Source organism: Hesperophylax consimilis, chromosome 22, assembly GCF_061612785.1.
Source record: "Hesperophylax consimilis isolate HC1 chromosome 22, BYU_Hcon_1.0, whole genome shotgun sequence".
Lineage (NCBI taxonomy): Eukaryota > Metazoa > Arthropoda > Insecta > Trichoptera > Limnephilidae > Hesperophylax > Hesperophylax consimilis.
Window position 1 is genome coordinate 8621052 of NC_142857.1, and position 15406 is coordinate 8636457.

The 15406-nt window shown below is 35.7% G+C and overlaps 1 protein-coding gene across 1 annotated transcript in view; it reads right to left on the reverse strand.

Annotated features, from left to right (window-relative positions):
• SppL (signal peptide peptidase-like protein) overlaps positions 1-15406 on the reverse strand; it is a 64204-nt gene that overhangs the window by 16357 nt on the left and 32441 nt on the right. The window contains exons 5-7 of the mRNA XM_089645501.1: positions 8537-8656; positions 4451-4642; positions 48-210 (exon numbers count right to left, since the gene is read on the reverse strand). Of these exons, the coding sequence (XP_089501627.1) occupies positions 48-210; positions 4451-4642; positions 8537-8656 (475 nt within the window). The remainder of the gene's footprint in view (positions 1-47; positions 211-4450; positions 4643-8536; positions 8657-15406) is intronic.

The window sequence follows — 15406 nt, forward strand, 5'->3', positions numbered from 1 at the left end:
GTAAAACAAGTGGCCCTTGGTTTGTTGGTAATCAATCATCTACAAACCTTGTAGCCACCTTGACCATCACGTTGGTGGTGAAGATGTAGGAGGAGAAGAAGACCCAGAAGACATCGTAGAGCAGCAGGCCGGTCAGCAGCAGCGTGGACACCTTCAGCGAGGGGAGGCGGACAAAGGCGATGAAGGTCACACAGAGGCCCATGCCCATAGCTACAAGTAAAGAAAAAAAGGTTAATCCAGTACCATACATTACAGTAACGATTAAAGTATCGCACATCATCGACAGAGGTTAGGTTTCTGCAATAAAGAACTGATAGCGAAACCACAGACAATGAGAAAAAAGTCAATATAATATGATGGGAGTTAGGTGCAACATCCGTTCACATGAAAATAGAAAATTACCAGTTACAATAATAATATTTGGCTAATTTATATAGCGTCATTTTCAAAAATAATGTGTTTTTGGTTTGAAAGTTTGATCACTTAGAAATATTAAAGATGCTTCAATTAAATAATGCGAGTACACATCTCTTGGCCTTTGAAACAATCGGACATTTTCAGAAATAATGACATACATTTCATAAAAAGTATCAGATCTACAAAAACTGCTATAAAGTGTAAAATCTACTACTTACAAATCTTTTTTTGGTAATGGGTTTATTGTATAATGTGGCAGAAGTTCTTCAGAAAACCATATAATATTTGAGCCTGAACTTCACAATATAAAATAAAACATTTTTAGGTGATGCATTTTTTTTTGCATTAATCAAAACAGGGGGCTGGTGTTAGACGGGAATTTCAACCTTATTGCCATATACATAAGGATTGTTATTGTTAGTGGCCCGATTCCGAATGTTACACGACTTGGTGCATCGCCAAAGGACTCTATTTCCCCTTTCTTTCAAGGTCTTTTAACATTATTTCATTAACTTTTTCAATGACTAAACCTAGTTTTTGAGTTTGGCAGACGAAAATCATGTAACATTTATATGGATAGAAAAAAATTATAATTGACGTCCTTTTCAATGTAATCTATACCACCACACAGCACTTTTTGACAAAATGTACATATCAACCATCTTACCAATTAAATTATTACACGCCCGTTCAATGTTGGTGTGGTTAAGCCGTACCTGAAGCCTGGTTTAATAATAATAATAATAATAATAATTGGATAATTTGTATAGCGCCGTTTTTGTGAAAAATCACCTCAAGGGCGCTGTACAATTTATTTCCTAGGATCTACATTTGTTATTTAGACCAACTGTGCCAGCACGAGGTTCGTCATCCGTTCAGGCATGTGTCTGCCGCCAATATAGCGCTGACATGTGTCTGCTGCCAATAAAGAGCGCTGACACAACATCCTCACATAGACAACAAACCTTGGCAGCACCGCTGTGACGCTCGACGAAGACAGAAGATGGAGACTCTGCTGCAAGAGTCCTAGGTAGCGAAGGAACTGTACCAGCTGCTGCAGGGAGAGAGACTAACCCGTCCACCAACTGTGCCAGCACGAGGCTCGTCATCCGTTCAGGCATGTGTCCGCCGCTAATATAGCGCTGACATGTGTCTGCTGCCAATAAAGAGCGCCGACACAATATCCTCACATAGATAACAGACCTTGGCAGCACCGCTGTGCAAAATCACCTCATCCTAGTTTACCTTAGTCTCTCCAGTCACCTCCCAGCCTTTCATGCCACCTAGAGCATCCTCTCGACCCTTTCAGACTCCTTCTTGGCTCCAATACATTCTTTCTATTGTCGTGATCCGACGATTTCACACCTCTGTCTCAGACCCTTAGGGCTCGCTTATCGCAGGCTATCATAAGCAAAATCTTGAACCAAAGTCAAAGTGAAGTTTATGAGTGTCATCTGTAACAAAATACATAAACAAAAACAGAAAATAAAAACAAAGACAAAAACTTTAAACAAAATATGGCTTATCTGTCCTCCATGCAGACATCCTCGGTTGAAAAGGTCCCGTAAATCCCAACACCACTTGACACTTGAGTCAGGTATAAAATCTTCGACTGCATTGAGAAATCTTTGTTCTAGCTTCACTTTCAAAATTTAATCGGTTTAAAATGCTATAATAATTGCAAATTCCGGCTAAACGGTAGAAGTTACGCGCATTTCGTGAAATAAGAAGGTAAGCACTATATAAAACACGGATGCTGAACAATTTTCAGCGATCTCTTAACAAGGGAAACCTTCTGAAAGGATTAAACAAACCGGAGCGGTTAAAACACGTCCGCAACGAAGAACCGTGGCGGTTAATTCGACCGTTTTAACCAAACAAACGCCATAGTTTGTCAGTCAAGTCAAGTTTTTTACTGTTCTGACCTTACGCACTGTGTAATATTTACACCATGCATTTTAGTAAGGAAGTGTGTGTTTTAGTGAAACTTCATAAATATATGCAACATGTACGTCGATAGTTCCCGATGGATCACAGTCATATATGCAGCCAGGTAGATAAAGTTAAACTTCCTCTTCGTAACGAGGGGTCAATTCGAAAAGTAGTGTCAGCGTCCCGTCTATTAAAAAAATAAGTTTTTAACCCATTGACACACGAAGCCGACGAACCGCCAGTCAACTATATTATGGTATTAAAGCACTAAGCCTGTCTTTGCGTAATCATTTTACGCATAAAAAATCTACAAAACTACCTAAAGTTTACTACAAAACTGGGAATTCTATTCTAAAACCCAAGTCATCGATTATAATCGTGGGATGGGTGGAGTCGACAGAAATGACCAGTGCTTGGCTTCCTTTCCACTAATGCGGAGGTAATCCAAGGGATACAAAAAAGTATATATTATTTGGCCGACATGGCCTTATATAATACCTATGCATTTCATATGTGCAAAGGTTGACATATAGCGACAACATATAGGATAGGTATTGCGGAAAGCATTTTAGAGAATATTACGCTACCACCATACAAGAGGCGAGGGAAAGCATCTCGAGGAGCATGGCCTTTACCATTACAGGCTGTACAATGGGCACGTTTTCAATTTTTTGAAGAACGTTTAAAAAAATACCATACCCTTCCAAAACTGAAAGATTAAACAAATATCCAAATAACAAAAAAATATATATTTCTATGTTGTACCGTTTTAATTTAATGTGAAGTTTAGTGTTAAGGTTTCTTTGAAATAAAAGTTGAAATAATTAAAAAGTGTTTTTAATTAACAAATTAAGTCACATTATTAGTGGTGGAATGGGCTAACGAGAATTCTGGCATCACAGTTTCCAATTCGGTTTTTACGGCATCGATAGATTAATTTATGAATTGTCATGAAAGATGAGTTCACTTTTGACATTATTTGATAGCCTGAGAACAGAATGTATGGAAGACAAGTGACATTCTCAGAATAATCTATTTTACTGAAGGTTATCAAAAGCAATCTTTATTGCGAGAGGAGAAAGTGTCAGGTGAATTAGAGTGCACATATCAAGATCTGTCGCAGATTAAACATAATCACATTTGGTTCTCAAACATGAGAATCTGCTCTGTAATTGTTTCTTTTTAGATAATAATAAGTACATCATCTGTACACTTTGTCATCGGTCAGTTTTAGATTCTATTAGTAATTTGAGAGTGGTTTCATTTTAAATAAAGTTTTTCATTCTGTTTAATTAGGTTCATATTGTATTGTACATGGTTGTATTTAAGCAACTCTGATTTGATAATATTATTTTAAGAAAAACAATGCTGTTTATAGTAATTTATTTTTGGGGTATTATGCCGTGTTGCTCTACCTCCTTCTTTAGCCAACGTTTCGGACAGCATTACAGTGTCCATCATTAGAACAGATGTGGCAAGATGCACACTGTAAGGAGTTAGCGCAACACGGCATAATACCCCAAAAATAAATTACTATAATACTTTTGGTCGTGAAAATCTCAAAACAATGTACACTAAAGAGAGTGAAAGATACTCGCACTTCTCCTTGATGGAAGGCCACCTTAGGTTGGTCCTGCAACCGACTCCATTGTACCCACTCTTCCAGTTACATGGAGTTGCTTATGAGCGGGAGGGAGATATTACATTGGGTCTACAAGCGGTGTGCATATAGTTACTTTAAGGACAGGTTGTTTCGGAGAATTTGAACAATTCATCAAATTTCAACGTTCATTTTCGGGTTCCGTGAAAGTCTTATTCAAGTTCTGTTATTATATCATTATAGACTAGTAGCTTGACAGAACTGAATTCATGACAGAACTTGAAAAATCTTTTACAGAACTTGAAAATTAACTTGAAAGTGTCCAAATCTCTATAGTCAGATACTTCCCAACCGCCCTGTTGCCTTCCCCACTTCATTTAGCCTTGCAACATTCTCCAAAACGAGGATGTCATAGTTCTACGGGCAATTAGAACTGTTACAAGAGTATCACATCAGTTTTTTCTGATCTGAAGCTTCTAAATCATTTGAGGGTGGCGTTACCGTCCATAAGAAGCCAGTGTCCAGTTAGTATCCATACAGTCACAATGGCCAACGACAGTCCGAATGCCGCCAGTTCCGCGGCGCTGTAGCGACCGCAGCAGCCGCAGGAGACCCGGGATGCTCCCGCACCGCCGCCGCAGATGTACTGACACAGCGGCGTCAGCAGGAATGCCAGCGCCACGCACGCTATCACTGGAATGCAAACAAACATTTGATCATTTGCAATAACTAGGATAGAAAAGTAACATGTATGTTTGGTAATGCGGAGTCAGCAGTAATGCTAGGAGGACAACACACACTCTAAATAGATTTAGCATATTGTAGCAACTCATTGAATGAAAAAGCTTTGTGAGATGCACAATAATATACCAAAGTCAGATAGAACGGAGTCAGCAAGAATGTCAGAATAACATTGCTAGCTGCTACTGGAATACAAAGAATGATTTTTGTGCCTTTTAGTACAAAAAGGCACAAATAGCAGTATTTTTGTGTACTTTACGGCACAAGCCGATACAGACTTGTAAAGTTGTTGTAACTTCTTTTGTATTACTGTGAGATATATGATTTAAACAGTGTTCAAAAGTGACAATACCACGCTTTGTATTTGCATTTAAAAGTTTACAAAAACACTGTAGAAGGACTGCTTCTACAACACTTCCAAATAATTTTCCAAAAAGTCACTGCTAATGTTGCGAAAGATTTGTTAAAGTTTGCAAATTTTTTTAAAATTATTTTATATGAAACTAACAAAAGTGAAGTGGCAATAACCTTTATAATATATTAGTGTAATAAAAATGTTTTTTTGAGTTTCGTATAAGGTTAGATTACAAGAAAAAAAACAATCCGTAAGCGACAAAGCAATTGTAAAAAACATTCCTCTATTTTTTAAAATCTAAATTTATATATTTAGTAATATTATAATCTGGAAGAGACTTTCATCTGCTTTCAAAAACATTATTTCATTTTGGGATTCATTAAAAACCAGCAAATCTCTTTGATTAATGTCTACCGGCAATATTTCTAAATAAAGTAACTTGATGACAAAGTGTCAAAAGACCCCAGGGGTTAATAAGTAATGTAAAAGCAAGAGTTTCGTGAAATATATTGGTAAAGCGGACATTATTTGATATGTTATAACGAATTATCAAGATGTGCGTGTAGAGCAGAGTCTGTAAGAATGCCAGAACAACATACGCTATGGCAGGAATGCAAAGGAAGATTTATTGATAAGTTGTGGTGACTTGTCAGTCAGTATAGAAGAAGTCGTGGGTGCCCTAGGAAGACATGGCACAATCAAGTGAACCAGATACTTGAGTCGGACCATGTCAAGAGTCGGAATAACAGAAGAGTATGTATGAGACGATGTATGAATGTGAATGAGGCAAGAAGTGTGTGCCAAGACCGAGTTGTTTGACGGTCCGTCCTCTCTGCCTACTTGTGCGGGGAAATGGTTAGATAATTAGTTAGTTAACCTTTTCTATGCGTCATAAATTTTTTAAAATTTGTTTTAAAAAATATGTCGCTTATGTCTTGAATTATCTTTTCAAGTATAAATAAACAATCCGAACATCAATGGGACTTGATAAAAATTCGAAGTATATATTCATAACGTAACTGATACGGTATACCCGGGCGGCCATGTTAATATTTCAAGGATAACGATACACATGCATAAACATACCGGAGTAGAGCTCTTCAACTGTGGTGCGATGTAAGTGCTTGATTTATGGGTTCGATGTCGCGTTTGACTGGATACATGAAATATTGACACACTTAAAAAGGTTCATATAATAAAAAATAACTACACTTAAATTTACAAAAATAATGAAATGATTTTTCTGTTATTATATCACCGTTAATATGTATCACTTAATATATTTTTTTATCGTGATAAATTTTTAAACAGTTCTCAACGCATAACGGCAGAATCATGGCTTTCATGTATTTCAGCAGCTTCGCAATTATTATCGACGTCACTGTCACTAATTTCAAAATCTGAATCTATTTCTAAAGTAGCACCAAATATTTCTTCGTCATTAAGACCACGACCCGACATTTTGTATTTTAGCAATAAAAATACTTTCAAAAATTATAAAAAGTCAAACTTGTACAACTTTACACTTGATTTTTCACTAAAAAAAAGTTTTAACCACGTATCTTTATTTGAAAATAATCTAACACTGACGAAATTTTATATTTCTTCAATAGTTTGAATGAATGTATGTAACTGAACTTATTTTAAAATATGATAAATCAGATGAATGTACACTGTAATTAAAATAGTTCATATCCACGAAAAAGCAAACAATAATTCGATAAAACAATGTAATCTACACGGCGAGCGTCTCTGTTTCAGAATCTTATAAAATGCGCCTGCGCAATAACGTGTGTAAAGACGCGGGAAGAATTCAAACTGATTCATTTTTCGCTCTGAGTTGGAAGATCCCTTCAAATCTTTGTATCCATGATTAGGATACGTATTATGGATAAATATCGTAAGATGTCAGTAGTGTAAAGATGTGAGATTTTTTAGGAGTATAAGTTTTACCGTGTTCAAGCATGTTTCATACCCATAACGCCGAAGAAACTTTGCGTCGCACAGATTTGCCTCCCGCGTACAGGGCATGTACAGTGCGTCGCAGGCGTGCGTCTCCCGCAGGGAAAGAGTTAAGATTAGTTTGCATATAAGCTGAGGCATTAAGTCGAAAGTTAATGTCAGTTTCATTGTAGTTTATCAAAAAGCAAAAATATTAGCGTGATAAATAATCAAAAATCATCACATCACCATCTTGTATCAAGTTTGTAAACACTAAATAACTTTTATGAGGTGAATGACAAACGTATCAAAGTTTGTCACCAATATTAAAGAAATGTTTTAATATATTAATATGATACATCATTAACCCATTGGCCTCAAACGACGCCGTCCCGGAGTGTGTACGGCGATGTGTCTTAAAATCAAACTTAGAAACTTAAAGTCTTATAGATAATTAAACATTTATTTCGTAGTAATTGGCAGGACTCCGTTGATACAATTTTTTCCTGGTATTTACGATTGAAATTTTGTTATATTTCAGCTTCATTGATTTTTTTCAAAATGGCGTGTGGTTCGGGAATTGACAAGCTTGTTCGTAAAACGCATGGTGGGCGGCTAACAAGAGCCCAAATGGCAAAAAATATATACTATGGTAATAAGTATGATTAATGTACAACTTTCCTTAATCCAATTATAAAAAATGAAGAAAAAAAATTGGTTTTTGAAAAAAAAAAATTTTCATATCCTCTTTTAATCATATTATTATTTTTTTCTAAACAATGCATACATTTTTTACATACCTTGATTCAATGCACAAGTAAATTAAAAAAGATTGTTTCGTTTGCATGTTCAGTTTAAAAGTTATGTAAGATTTAGTACACCACTGCACTTAAAACTTTTGGTACAAAATTAATTCGGATGTGAAGGCCAATTTTTTAGCCAAACAATTCGGATGCCAATGGGTTAACATATGCCATAATGCAAAAGATTTCTGAAACTGTGCGAATAATTCCATAAAAAATGTGACTACTTCAAATACAAAAAAAAGTTAGACAAACAATTTATTATTAACCGGCATGATTGAAATTGAACCCAGCGGAACAAAGAAGGCAATAATTAATTAGTTTTGCTTCCTTTTCTGTTTTGGTTCGGTCAGTGCTTTTCACTTTTTTCTTTGAGCATTGTTTGATTTCTTATCGCTTCCTTGAGTCTGACAATTAAGATACTCAATCTAGATTCTCAACCAAACTATAAGTTTCGATAATATGTATTACTCACCAGCTGTGCAGATGGCAAACATAATCTGCATGGAATCAAAAAAAAAACATGATGAGGAGGGAGACCGAGGCGCCCAGAGGCAGACAGGGGGCCAGCATCGTATCCAGGATTTGGTTGATAATATGTAATACTCACCAGCAATGGAGATGGCAAACAGATTCTGCATGGAGTCGAAGAAGAAGAACATGACGAGGAGGGAGACCGAAGAGACCAGAGGCAGGCAAAAGGCCTACATCGTGTTCAGGGTTTGGTTGATAATATGTAATACTCACCAGCAGTGCAGATGGCAAACAGAGTCTGCATGGAATCGAAGAAGAAGAACATGACGAGGAGGGAGACCGAGGCGCCCAGAGGCAGACAGAGGGCCTGCATCGTGTCCAAGGTTTGGACGTCTGAAACAAAACAATCACGTTAAAGAGATCTCTATTGTGTTGGATAATAGAATTAGGTAGGCAACTCTGGGCGAAAATACTTGCATAACCTGCTCAACTCTGCAGAGAAGGGCGGTTTCCATGATTAATCATGCAACAGATCAATCTCCACCTGTTTCATAGGTATTACAATAGAGCCTGCTCTGAGGAACTAGCAGAATTGATCTCGAGTAAAACACTTGTTATAGTTGATGTTGGCAGCATGAGAGTGACATGTTTCACAGACTGGTTTTTTTTTAAAGGCGGTCCCATGTTTATAGTTAGAACACACAATAGTGAATGTGCCTACAAAGCCTACTTTGCAAACATTTGTAAATTGCATTGTTCCTCTTAACCTCTGGAACACTGGATCAGAAAATTCTCAGATACCCTTGAACAGTGGCCAAAAATTTGCAGAATCGTGTGAAAATTACCTTGAAAGATTTTTGCTCAAATATCAGAAAAAAAACTTTATTTTTACTGTTTATTTTGTAAGACATTTTCCCAGAAAAGCTAATATTTTATAAAATAAAACAAAAAATCTCTCATTTGGGAGTCAATTGTCAAAAAAATATATTTATATGAACATATACACTTGTTATATTATTTCTATCTAAACCTGATTAAATACCCTACACGAAAAAATAATTAAAAGGTGTTTTCAAAGAAATAAATTCTTTGATATTCTTTTGAAATCTTCTAATATTTTAGAGGACCATTTTTTAGAATTTATTTCTAAATTCCAGCAAACAGTTCAATTATAAAACCCACAAATATGGGATGAAATGGAGGTGAATTCAATGGATTGGATTCATTCAATTACCACTGTAAGCGGTACATGTTTCGATATTACGATTTTTTTAATGGCGCGGCCGTATCGAAAACTGAATGCCCGGAAATCTCCATTGCTAGGCATTTATTTTGTATCGCTCGAGTGGCTAATGGACCTTACTTATGATAGCTGAAAGTGACCAACTGACATCAGTTGGCTAAAATTAGGTATTATGCAGGCATTTTGTATCGCTCGAGTGGCTAATGGACCTTACTTATGATAGCTGAAAGTGACCAACTGACATCAGTTGGCTAAAGTTAGGTATTATGCAGGCATTTTGTATCGCTCGAGTGGCTAATGGCCCTTACTTATGATAGCTGAAAGTGACCAACTGACATCAGTTGGCTAAAGTTAGGTATTGTGCAGGCATTTTGTATCGCTCGAGTGGCTAATGGCCCTTACTTATGATAGCTGAAAGTGACCAACTGACATCAGTTGGCTAAAGTTAGGTATTATGCAGGCATTTTGTATCGCTCGAGTGGCTAATGGACCTTACTTATGATAGCTGAAAGTGACCAACTGACATCAGTTGGCTAAAGTTAGGTATTATGCAGGCATTTTGTATCGCTCGAGTGGCTAATGGACCTTACTTATGATAGCTGAAAGTGACCAACTGACATCAGTTGGCTAAAGTTAGGTATTATGCAGGCATTTTGTATCGCTCGTGTGGCTAATGGACCTTACTTATGATAGCTGAAAGTGACCAACTGACATCAGTTGGCTAAAGTTAGGTATTATGCAGGCATTTTGTATCGCTCGAGTGGCTAATGGACTTTACTTATGATAGCTGAAAGTAACCAACTGACATCAGTGGGCTAAAGTTAGGTATTATGCAGGTATTTTGTATCGCTCGAGTGGCTAATGTACTTTACTTATGATAGCTGAAAGTGACTAACTGACATCAGTGGGCTAAAGTTAGGTATTATGCAGGTATTTTACTTTTGTGTAAAACTTTACAGATATCAAAATATCAATTAAAATTGACTAACATTACTGTAAAAATATCAATTAAAATTGAAGAAGTGGCATTAATAGTGGCTGTTGGACTATGAAGAGTAGTAGACGTTCTCAGTATGGCCCTGGTGAGAGACCAGCAATCAGAACCCAAACTTAGCTTGAAATGGCTTTAGCCACCTGTGGTGACCAGATCTGAAAACGTTTCTCTAATCCATCTCCTTCCCTTTCCCACTTTCTACTGCCTCACAATATACCTCAACAGGGGATGCCATAGACTCCCTAGCCCCCTTGAGAGTTGGGAGTAGTTGGGACTCTTGTATGGTATTCACATTTTAATAAAACATAAAAATGCTTTCACGTCCAACTGGGCTGTTCTATAGATTATAAGAACAGAATATAAAATAATGAGCTATAGAAAATAATACTAAAAGTTTTATTGTAAGTCAAATCATTAAAACTACATTACCTACGCTACTATAATTTGTAGGATTCTGCAAATTGCTGGTATAGATTAGGCTTAATTCTATAAATGTACCCCCAAACTCGTTGCCTAAATTATGCATCCTATTGGTAAGTGAGTGTGTCTGGAAAAATGTTACATTTTGTCTAAATAATAGCAATGTTTTATCACTCTTCTGTATAATTGGCCATGTTTTAAATTTAGTTTTAGCTGTTTGGCAACAATTCATTTTAAAAATAAAACCAGACGACAAAAGAAAGCATTGTACTCTGAAAATAGGCTTTTTAGATCAACCTGATGGTATTTTTAGGTCAGTTAAGTAGAAAAAAACCATAAAAATACCGAAATGTATTTTTATTAAAAAAACAAGCCATAAAAATTAATTTTGAGAAAAGTGATTCACGCAGATAGATTTAAAACACCAAAAGAATTTACTGTTTATGGTATAAATATTTTTATTTTGCAGTGGGTCTGTGAGACGGATCACTGTCAAGGTCCATTGGACGGGGAAATGGCATTTAAAACGCATGAACGGGCTCTAACCAGAATGCTTTTCAACTGTACATTTTTTACTGTTCTGTACAAGTGGCAATTTTACACCTTGGGTTATTATTATAGTGGTATTTCAGTTTTAAATAAAAGGAGTAATCTTGCTGGTTTGATTGTGTTTATCTACTTTCTCAACTATAAAACAGAAAAACTGTATACACCTTTTTATTTGTTGAACGCTTGTAGCCTTTTTTGTCTATATCAACCATCGAGGAATAAGGCTCTCGACTAGCAATCCGAAGGTCGCGGGTTCAAATCCCGGCGTGTGCAAGTAAATTTTATTTGATTGATTTGTGTTATTTCACAATTTATACATTTAAAATAATATAAAGTATATTTGTGGCATGTTCCAGAGTGGAAGATACTCTCAGTATCGCCCTAGTGTATTACCACCATTCAGAATTGAAACGTCGCTTGAAATGGCTTTAGCTGTGTTTGGTGACCAGTTCTGAATAGCTAGGTACTTCCCCGCCTTCCCCTCCTCACTACCTTCAGCCTCACAAAATACCCCAGTATGGGATACCACAGTCTCACAGGCTCTAGGCAGTTGGGACTCTTGTGCAGTATTCACACAAATAACAATTCACATTCACAAAAATATAGATATGTCTCACTTTAAATTCAGTTTCTAAGTTTAGGTCTATTGTGACTATTTTCAGCTTGCAATATCATTTCTTACATGAGCTATGAAATATAATGCTATATTATACAGGGTTTTCCAATAAGAGGTGTTATTTTGAATAGCCCGCTATTTCGGTAGATGTTACTTTTGAAGCTGTCATTTTTTGACATTTGACAAGTAGAAACTACGCCATTAATAAAAATGGAACGATACACGCTTCAACAACGCATTTAAATTATTAAAATTCACTTGAGTGAATCAAATGCAAATCATCTTGAGTGATGAGGCCCATTTCCACCTCGGTGGCTTCGTCAACAAGCAAAATTGTCGCATCTGGGGCTTGGAAAACCCAAGAGTTATTGTTGAAAAGCCTCTCTATCCTCAACGTGTGACTGTTTGGTGCGGTTTATGGTCCGGCGGAGTCATTGGACCTTACTTTTTCGAAAATGAGGCTGGAGCAACAGTTACGGTGAATTGATTGCGCTATCGAGAGATGATTAATGATTTTTTATGGCCGGAATTGGATGGTATTGATCTGTACAGCGTTTACTTTCAACAAGACGGCGCTACGTGCCACACAAGCAACGAAACCATTGATCTTTTACGATTGAATATCAAAATAACACCTCTTATTGGAAAACCCTGTACTTTATATTAGTAGTTTCCAGAGTGGTAGACACTCAAAATAATATTTTGAAAAACAATAGTGTATTTTCACAAACTATAAATACAGTTAAAAAGTTTGGGAGATTACAAGTTAATTTTTCTGATTCTGATCATGGTACTAAAAAATTTAATATTTTCATTAAAACCGTACGTTCCGAAATGGTTCCAAGTCGCTACAAAGTTATTATGACATAGAAAACGTTACTGGCTGATAAGACGGACTACCGTCAAAACGGCATATTCACAAACAAAAATGTACATGTCATTTTAGCGGTAAACTAATAATGCCACATTTTAAATCGTTATAGACAATTTATTCGTAAATTAAAATGCCTTCATTATGTATCGTAATTTAATAACCTATTGCGGAATGAGCATCATGAGTTTGTTAACACTAGAAAGACCGTAGATGGCTGCCCGATGTAATGTGACGATATTTGGCTTAAAGTTTATTGTATTCATTTGCTTTCTTTTTACTTTTCATGATTCTTGATTTAACGACTATGATGAAAAAAAAACAGGTACATATCTATTTACTTTTTGAAATATAACGATTTTTTTAAAATAAGTTTTAATCACATAATTAATCAATTTACAGAGTATAAATCAATAATTTTAATTAAAATAATTCATACAATTAGTTTTCACTGCTTTTGATTTTTTTAATGTTCCTCTTCCATAGAAGCTGGCGCTTGTGTCTAGAAGAGTGGTGAGCATCAAGATGAAGAATATTTAGTGTTTGTAATTATGAATATTAAAATTTATAATTAATTAAAAAGATAGTTTCATCATTTTGGTATTTTTCCATTGACCTTCTCTTTAATTGCTTTTAGTATTTATACCTACAAAGACCGCCGCTGTCAGTGTGACGGTTAGGGTCCATTAAGCTAAGTTTGTTTACCTGAACCTCTTCTCTACAAGTTTACAAAATACCCATTCCACCTCGCAAAATGAGAGTACTAATCTGTCTGCCTCTTTCTTTCAGAATCGCATATCATTCGAACTCAACCAACTGTACGTTGATTGGTCACTGTCCTTTGGTGTCAGTTGTTCGTATTCTATCTCATGTTGATCTCCGCGCACATATTTCAAGTCGCCGAATATTCGTTTCGTTTGTGTTTTTGTAAATTATATTCTACCAAATATGTATCTAATTAAATAAAGTAAGCAATTTCATTCCATATTTTATATTATTTCAAAAATTACACTCACATGTCAATATGACGGTCGCAGTCTTTATAGGTATGGAGCAGTACCCGGTCGTTCTAGTGTTAAAGTATTATCACTATGAAATGTGGTAATTGAGCCAATAAAGCAATTTTATATAATATTCTACTTGAAACAATGAAAAAGGGGGCAATCAATTAATGAGATCAAATTTTTAATTAACGGTGTGGAAGAAGTACCCACTTTTAAAATAGAGCCATGTTAGGAAGAGAATAAACACCATGATAAAATTAATGCTATATGTCAAATTGAAATACGGGATAATTGGGTGAGGAACTCAAACACTTGCTCATTAAAAGTCAAGGAATAATGGAGATAATCAAAATAACCCTCACCTCTCTTGGCCTCAGAGACACACTTAAACAGTACTAAAAGCCCACGGTTCCCAGCTCTCGATGCAAACTTCGATGTATCATATTATAAAAGACAATGATATTTTTTTATAAACTTAATGTTTTTTTTTTACATATTACAATTTATTTGTATTCTCTAGACTACCATACTGGGTTCATGCCCATATCATGGTAGTCATAAATACATGCAAAATTACTTTGCAATTATTATTATATGAAAATAAAATAATATTGATTTTGATTCTTCATTATTGATCTTTTTTGATTAAATAGTGGTGTAGACAAATTATTTTATTTTCATTCAATACATTTAAAGAAACACTGTGAATTTTTTCATACCTATAACAAGTTAAATAACAGAACCAAATATGTATTTTTATAATTTTCAGAACATACTTTATGGTTTTTTCTAACAATGGAATTTCATATAATTACTTTTTCAACTCTGCATCTGAAGATCGATTATCGAATGGTACAAATACATTTACAAACCAAAATGCAAACCAAGTCACGAATTACAGAAAAGAAACAAAGCAACTGCAATCAGCGTTTCGCGCCGTTTGCGGTTGTCTCGTTCCTTTCCCATAAGTTGAGGTTCAGCTCACGTATGTATATGTAGCATTCGGTAAACGGTTGTGTAAAATTTTAAATAAAGTTTATTACTAAGACCCTTAGTATGGGAAAACTTTTCAAGGAAAGTATGTTATGTCGGTAGAAATTCAGAATGCAGGGACTTAAGTCGGATTTCAGCAAACAAATCGCTAGAAACCGGACGCCGTGCAAATGTTTTGTAATTACTCACTTTATAATAACTAACTAACCATCACGCCATTTCGCCGTAGGGGTAGGCAGAGAGGACGGATCGCCAAACAACTCGGTCTTGGCACACACTCCTTGCCTCATTCACATTCATACAAATCCAACAAGAGTCAAAATAGAAAAACTGCAAAACGATAATGTGAGGAGTAAGTATGTGAATTGTGCAAAGATGAGATTGAATGAAAAGGAAATGGACAGTCTAACCATAGACAAAACATGGAACCACTTGTATAATAGCTTCATGTAT